An 8,351-nucleotide genomic window follows, 5' to 3' on the forward strand; every position below is an offset into this window, starting at 1 on the left:
AGGAAGTGAGCCTTGCCAGCTGAGGCAGAGAACTAGCTAAGGCAGCTGCACACTGGTCCGACCATCAGAGAGCAAGAGACAAGAGAAGTGGAAAGGCGAAGGTTACGAGCCATTTAACTCTCTGCCCTTCAATTAATCCCACATGTGTTTATCGGCCAGGTTGGCACAATAAACCTTAACTCTCACAGACAGTAAACTTCTTCCTGTCCAACTTTTTACTGACCAAGACAGTCAGTAAAAAATGTATTCACTTAATTGGAGCAAATATTGATGACACCTTTTTTTAAAGATCATTTTTATTGGGGATTCTGACAGCTCTTGTTATAACCCATACATCAATTATATCAAGCATATTTGTACATATATTGCCATCGTTCTTTTTTATTTTCTATTGAGCCCCTGGGATCAGCTCCTCTTCTCCCCCTCCCCTTCGCCCCCCCCACCAATAGATTGTTATTATTTTCATATCTCACACCAACCGCTGCCTCCCTTCCCCTCTGGTTTCTGTTGTTCTTCACCATGGAGGTTGTATGTGGTTATGTGCCAATTCATTGCGATCGGTAACTCCTTCGTCCCCACCTCTCCCCTACCCTTTTGGTCTCACTGTGCCCATTCCTGTTCCTGGGTTCCGTGCGCGTTGTGAGCTTTATCTCTTGCCTGTACCTATGTACATGCTCCCGTCCAGTCCAGAGTGGGAAACAGCACTGGGTCATGATAGTGGGGGGTGAGGAGGCCTCAAGGGATCAGAGGTATATTGTGTGATCCTTCGGTGCTCTACTGCACCCTGATTGACTCGTCCCTTTCCTGCGACCCCTCTGTCGGGGGATGTTCCTTTGTCTACAGCTGGGCTTTGCGTTTCCGCTCTGACCCCCCTCATTCTCACTAATGCATTTTTGTTTGTTTGCTGTTTGTTATGAATCTTCTGATGCCTGTTACCTGGTCCCAATGACACCTCATGATTGCACTGGCTGGTGCGCTTCCTCCACGGGGGCTAGTTGCTTCACTGTTGGATGGCTGCTTATTGAACTTCAAGCCTTTAAAACCCCAGACACTATATCTGTTAGTAGCCGGGCACCATCTGCTGTCTTCACCACATTTGCATATCTACCATGTTTTGTCTTCAGTGATAGTGCCGGGGAGGGGTGGGTGGGGTGGGTGAGCATCACAAAATGCCAGTTTGTTTGAACAAAGTGTTCTTGTATTGCAGGAGGGTATGAGCTGAGGCCCAAGGCCCGACAGCAGCCTCAATGTATTGCTTTATAAATATATGTACATAGGTGTATGACCACCTGCGCACATGTCAACCTCAGATGAAACTCCCCTACCCCTTACCAAAAAAAACCCCCAAAAAACAAACAAAAAAAACTCCCACAACCCCAAATCACTGCCATTGAGTTGATGTGGACTCATAGCAATCCCACAGGATAGCGTAGAACTGCCCCTGCGGGTTCCAAGATTGTAACTCTTCATAGTCAGTACTTCTATTTTTTGGATTAATGTATTTACATAAGTATATACCTCTTTTAGTACCTCTGTCTATATAGCTTTGCTTCCTAGAACTTTCTTCTGTTTCCTTTTGTCTCCTTCGGCCCCACCATCACGTTCCTCCTTCTTCTACCTCTTAGTACTTCCTTTCAGCTAGATTGGCGTTGCTTTAATACCCACAGGATCTCTACAACCTCCTAGATGTTGCTTTTAATTCCCTGGTTTCCCTTATCTATGGCAGTGTTTGCTCACCACACCCTTCCCCCCACCACCTTCTTCCTCCAAGACCCTCCGGGGCCATTGGCCCCATTGCTTTCTCCCCGAGCTTACTTCCCATGTCTGTCTTCTAAGAAGGCAAACCAGCAATTTCCTAGTCCAAACAATAAGAAAATGAAAGCTTGAATAAAGAAAAGGAGAGGAAAAAACAAAACCATACACAGTTCAGGTCTGTCCGCTGGCCTTTATGATTCTCTGCCCCCTGGTCCTGAGGGAGTTCTAGGGGCTGCCCCTCCTAGCCCAAAGTCTATTTTGGGGACTCTTTAGGGGCTTTGTGGATTAACTTTGCTCCAATTGCTGATCTGTTATGCTCCCTTCTTGCTTTGTCCCACTGCACGGGATTCAGGCCACAATGTCTTCCCGTTGTATGTCCCCATTATTGTCCTCTGTCGCAGTATGCTCCAGGTAGGGGGCAACATGTCTTGAGTTGTTGTCAGTCCTACAGTCCTCTCTGTGCCCCAGCAGCTCCATGTAGGGACCTCATCCTCCGGGCTTGGTGTGCCTATATGGAGTCTAGGCCGACTGCCCCTTTCTCTTTGTCCTTCTTGCCTTGTGGGCATGGTAGGTCGGTTCCTTTCTCCATCTGAAGGTCTGGTGTTCTCTGTGGCACATACTTCTTGGGCGGGGGTCGGGTTGGCTCTGGGTGGGGCCGGCCTTGGTGACACATTCTTAGAGAGACTGTTGCTCACTGCAAGACTGTAAGCTGCAAGAGGGCAGTAGGGTGGGGTGTTTTATGAGGCATCAGTATAAGTTGGTTAGGACAGAGCTTGGCATAAATTAGCAGCTTCTTTGTGTGGAGCTTTGTGCTAAGTACTGGACAGAGTGGTGTACAAACTCAGCAACAAAGCAAACACATCCCAACTCCCTGCCATGCAGTTGATTCCGACTTAGAGTAGCCCCAGGAGAGGGCAGAACTTCCCTTGTAGGTTCGGAAACGACAACTCTTGATCAGAGGGGAATGCCGCATCTTTGATCTTCGCAGCATCGGGTAGCTTTGAATGGCTGACCTTGAGGTTAGCAGCCCATGACTCTACCAGCGATCCCCTGGTATACAGATGAGGTGTAATTAGTTTCTGCCCCCAGAGTGTGCCCAGAGGTCACGCCTCCCAAGCCTCCCAGGAAGAGAGAAAGAAAACTAGCAATGCGCATCAAGCGTGCAAAAACAACCAAGAAAAATGAAACCAAGTTTGAAAACAACCAAGCTGCCGTCAAGTTGATTCTGGCTCCTAGCACCCCTGCAGGACAGAGTAGAACCCCCTAATCTTTCCAAAGCTGCAGTGGAAACTTCGTGCCTACGAAGTTTCTTAATGTATTGATCTTCTAACAGGCGTGTCTCCTTGGCGTTTCTATCAATTTGTCTAGTGCTGTGGATTCTATCAATTTGTCTCTGCTATTTTCCTGTGTGCTCTCGGAGAGTTACATGCTATTGCATTTGAGCCAGCATCATTGCTGCTTTCTCTTTCATTCTTAGCCTCCCAGGGACAAAACCAAGGCGTAGGGTGAACCTCCAGCTTTCTCAGAAGCCTGAGAAGGCGAGAGCTGTTTCCAGAGACTGGGAGAGGTTGTATCCCAGATACAGCAGAGCATGCTGTCGGTGTGGGTTTCCTGTGGCCCCGAACCCTTCAGCGTATTTGTCGTCGGGAACAAACCTCTCTGAGTTGTCTCCGTCTTTGCTGTGTATTCAAACGTCACCAAGTGGGTTTGCTGTTACGCTGTGCCTCCTATCACAGCTCGGTGAAGGAGACATTTGTGGACCCGATGCTGACAGTCTCTTGTTGATTCATGGGACATATTCTTATAAACGTTGCGATTCTTTCCCTCCTCTAGGGCATAAAGCATGTGGATCACTTTGGATTTATCTGCCGGGAGTCTCCAGAGCCTGGGCTGAGCCACTATATTTGTTATGTGTTCCAGTGTGCCAGCGAGTCCCTGGTAAGTGGAGTGATGACTGTGTATGACCACCTGCGCACACCTCAGCCTCAGATGAGACTCCCCTACCCCTCACCAAAGAAAACATAGACAACAAAAAAACCACAACCCCAAATCACTGCCATTGAGTTGATGTGGACTCATAGCAGTCCTACAGGATAGCGTAGAACTGCCCCTGCGGGTTCCAAGATTGTAACTCTTTATAGCAACCCCTGTTTTTCTCCCAGGGAGCAACTAGTGGTTTCCCACTGCTGGCCTTGCCCTTAGCAGCCCTGTGCATAACCGCTCTGCCACCAGGGCTCCGGTCATCATCTAGCTGGTGGTGAAGCTCTCATCACTGCAGGAAGACTGAGAATTCTTATTTCCTATCTCACTCATATCGACCCTGTAGGACTGTCATATCGACAGAATAGGACTGATTGCCCAGCTTTCCAAGATTAGAGATCTTTTTATTGTGAATCAGGTGAGGGCTTACCTTTCACGTCATCATTTTATATTCAGTGATATAAACAATTTATCATACTTCCCAATAGCGTACTCTACCCCTACCCCTTTTTTTTTCCTCTCTCTTTCTCCTTCCTCTTCTAGACTTATTACACTTCCCCTTTACCATAGGCTGATACTTCAAAGCTATAAATCTAACTGGGAGCAGACAGCCTCTTCTTTCTCCCTGGGAGCAGCTGGTGGGTTTGAACCACCACCCTTGCAGTTATCAGGTCAAGGCTTACCACACTGCATCACCCAGATGCCTTTGTTTAAGCTGTAGGCTTGTCGAACGGGCTTCTTGAAGCAGGGGACCATCGTGGTAGAGAGTGTGGGAACATGCTTCAGTTTGTCCCCTTTCAGAAACTCTGTGTCTAAGGCAACAGACTAGCTTGTCTGTGAATGCCCCCTGCTACCGTGAAGCTGCATCAGAAAGAATCTCAGCTGAAGGACAGAACCATGCTGGTGTTAGCCAAACCTTGTTTACTCTAATTTCATCAGACAGCTTGACTGCTGGGGGCAGAGCTAACAGCAGCATGTCAGGTGCCCACACAAGAGAGGGTGGCCGAAGTCACTGAAGCGTGGAACAAAACCAAGCATTCAATCGTGTTGGCGATCTCAGCACTGGGGGTCAGGCAGTGGGTTGCCAACTGTAAGGCTGGCAGTTCCCAAAACCCGAGCTCCTGCGCGTGAGAAAGACAATGCTTTCTGCTCCTGTAAAGGCGCACAGTCTCCGAGGCCCTGGGTGGTGGTTCTCGGTGCTGTGGGAATGCTGGGTCCTGGGAGGGACTCGACAGCAGTGGGTGTGGAGGTGGTGCTGGGAGCTGTGGTATTGATGGGGCCCTGGCAGTTGCGTAAGCGAAGGTGTTGCCAAACCACAGATCCTGGCTTATCTTCTCTGAGCAAAGAATTCAAAGTCAATAGTTCCCTTTGCTTCTCTGTAGCATGTCATCAAGTGCAAGCGTGATGGGTTCATAAATGGTGCTTATAAACACTTGTTGCTTAGGATAGGTCCTGGAGAATTTCCCAAGAAGTTTAAATCCTTAAAACATTTCAAGTCTTTAAAAAAAATTATAGGCAGGTGCTGTAGTCTTGTTTTACCAACCCTTAAGAGCTGCAGGAACTGTGTGTGTGTGTGTGTGTGTGTGTGTGTGTGTGTATATATATATATAATGCTGTATTCAATATTGGTTTGAGATATGTGGGGGAAAATCCTAAGTTATTTGGACTTTACATGTATTCCACAAATGCACACAAAACAATCGGCAGAAGTTCAAGTACAGGAAATAAATGACCGAGGAGTCTAGTTCCCGTAGCATTCTCACCTTCTGTTCAGGAAATGCAAGTAGTCCTGGTGGTGTAGTGGGCTACACATTGAATTGCTAACCCCAAGGTGAATGGTTCAAACCCACCAGTCACTCTAAGGGAGAAAGAGGAAGCTGTCTGTTCCAGCGAAGGTTTCTAAGTCCCTGAACTCAAAGAGGGCAATTCTGTTTGTTCTGTAGAGTCACTGTGAGTGGAAAGCAACTCAATGGCAGTGACTTTGAGTGAGATTTGGGTTTGAGTCCCTGCTAAGGTACCTTGTGTGGTCACCGCCTCTCTGTCGATGGAGGCTTGCATGTTTAGACCTCAGCAGAACAGGTTTAGTGGAATTTCCAGATGAAGATGCACCCGAAGAAAGAGCTGGCAATCTAATTTTGAAAATGAGCCAGTGAGACCCAATGGAATACAATGGTTTAGTCCATCGCCAGCTATGAGGAAGGCATAGGACCAGGAAGCAGTTCATTCCACCAGCATGGGGTTGCCACAAGCCCAGAGCCCACTCCAGGGCAGCTACCGAAACAGCAGCCAGCCCCCAGATGGACACAAACAGCCCGGGGTTGAGAATTGATGAAAGAAGCACAGCCCTAGAATATATTGGTAGAAAAATCATGTACGAAGTGTAGGAAGCTTTTCTTGTCTCTTGTGTTGATTATACTCTCAAACTAGCTCATCAGCTATTAATGGTCAAGCCAGGTAAGGAGGGCAGGTGGGTGAATGAGACAGGTTCAGGTTTGGGGGCCATATTTTAAAGGATAAAGAAAGTTGCAGATGTTTGAGAGAGCAGTGATCCAGGGAAAAAAATCTCATTTGGATGAAATTGAAGTCCTGGGTGTTTTTGAACATAACTGAACGCATGGAGCTTATCTTTAGACCTGAGAGTGCTCAAGAACCTACACCAGAGGATGTTGTAAAAGTTGTTTGGCCCCCAAGGGCACAAGTAGAAAGGAAATTATTTGAAAATGATGATGGCAACCAATGCACAAATATGCTGACACAATGGATGCATGTATGTATTGTGATAAGAGCTGTGTGAGTCCCTAATAAAATGATTTAAAAAAAAAAGTTGTTTAGCCCAACAGATAGAGAGATCACTGCACTGTGCGATTAGTCACTGCAGTCGATCATTGTCTTCTTAGGGAAAAACCAAACCAAACTCAATGCTATCGAGTCGACTCCAAATTGTGACGGTGCTATAGAATTGCGCCTTTAGGTTTCCAAGGCTTTTCAAATAGTTTTTTTTTTTTTTAAAATGGGGGCTGTTACAGCTCTTATCACAATCCATACATGTATCCATTGTGTCAACCACAGATGTACATATGTTGCCATCGTCTTTTTCAAAATATTTTCTTTCTACTTGAGCCCTTAGTATCAGCTCCTCATCTTTTGTTCTCCCTCTCACATGAACCCTTAATAATTTATCTTTTTTTTTTTATGCCTTCTACTGACCGCTGTCTCCCTTCTCCTACTTTTCTGTTGTTTGTCCCTCTGGGAGGGGGCCATACGTCCATTACTGTGATTGGTTCCCCCTTATTCTGCACCCCCTTCCCTTTACAAGGGTCGACAGCGTCCTTTTTCTCTAGTAGAGTAGCTGCTGAGTTTAAACAGCCAACCTTGTGGTTAACAGCGCTAATAATAATAATAGCATGTAACCTATTATGCTCGCAGAGCCCCCTGTCTTCTTAACAGTTGTTAACAAGAGGAGTCATGATATTCTTTTTTAGACAGTCGAGGACTTAAAATTCCCCTACTCAAGTGCTTGAGTACATGCTGGTTCTTCGATTTCTAAGATGTTATAAACATAGCTAATTTGGGTGTGGATAAGTGTTCATCAACATTATTATTTTCCTTATGGATTTTCCTTGAATGTCATAAGTTGGCCTTGGTCCTGATTGAGGCATTTTACTAGGAATGTCTGATGGTAGTCTCAGAACTACTTCCTTCTGTTTGCATGAGACTGCTTTGTCTTTGACCGTTCTGTTGCTTTGAACATTTCGACAGGACCTGGTATACATATGTCCATATTTATCAGCCTGTTGTAAGGCGGGCACTAAAATAAAAATTCCCTGAGTAATGGCTGCCTCCTTGCTGTTGGCTGTCTTCTTTCAGTCATGGAGGAAAAGGAACATTTCTTCTTATTCCACGCCCTCAGACATTCCAATGCTGAAGCAGCTGGAATACTGTCAATGACAGATTCGTCTTCATTCAGGCTCCAGAAAAAGTAGGAAACGTGTCTAGAAACGGTTCGCTTGACACGTGTGATGGATGTGTGGAGTGTCAAAGCTAGTTGCGAAGAGGGCATTGGTCTCCCTCAGCTCCATAATACAGGCTTTAGAATTTGCCCTCCGTCTGCAGAGAGAGGGCAGCCCTGCTTGTTTTCCATTGGCTGTTGTGTTGGAGAGGAGACAAGGGTACAGCCTGAGGTCGACTTGACAGTGTGTGAAGCTCATCTGTTAGCTGCCTTCAAAGAAGCAACCAGGAGACTAGAAGGGTTAGATTCAGACTTCTTGACCGGGTCATGGAAGAGGGGAAAGGAGGCAGCTGTTGGCCGTGTGGCCGAGGAGTGGGGCCCCACTGTTGCACAACACCGAGTCTGTACTTTCTTCTACCCCGAATGATAAGGGCAGTGATGCCAGCTTAGAAGTCACTGAGAGGAGATCATCCACTTTCGTAGGAGGGGTCTCCAAAACCTTCATGGAAAATGGGATAAAAAGAGAAAAGATCGTGGGATTTCCCCACAAAATTCTGTAACCCCCTTCTCTCCTTCCTCCACTATTTAAATTGAACTAACTCTCCCTCTTCCCTGCCTGGAATTAACTTACACACATTTTGCTTGTTTCACACTAAAAAAGGGTCTA

The 8,351-nt window shown here is 46.5% G+C and overlaps 1 protein-coding gene across 1 annotated transcript in view; it reads left to right on the forward strand.

Moving 5' to 3' along the window:
- The window catches only part of LOC123521342 (TBC1 domain family member 4-like), a 37,525-nt gene extending 33,745 nt beyond the window's left edge, over positions 1-3,780 (forward strand). Inside the window, exon 4 of the mRNA XM_045287080.1 lies at positions 3,589-3,780. Coding sequence (XP_045143015.1) covers positions 3,589-3,780 — 192 coding nt within the window. The remainder of the gene's footprint in view (positions 1-3,588) is intronic.
- The last annotated feature ends 4,571 nt before the right edge of the window (positions 3,781-8,351 follow it).

This window comes from Echinops telfairi, unplaced genomic scaffold (assembly GCF_000313985.2).
Source record: "Echinops telfairi isolate 266 unplaced genomic scaffold, ASM31398v2 ScPeMD7_11;HRSCAF=52, whole genome shotgun sequence".
Lineage (NCBI taxonomy): Eukaryota > Metazoa > Chordata > Mammalia > Afrosoricida > Tenrecidae > Echinops > Echinops telfairi.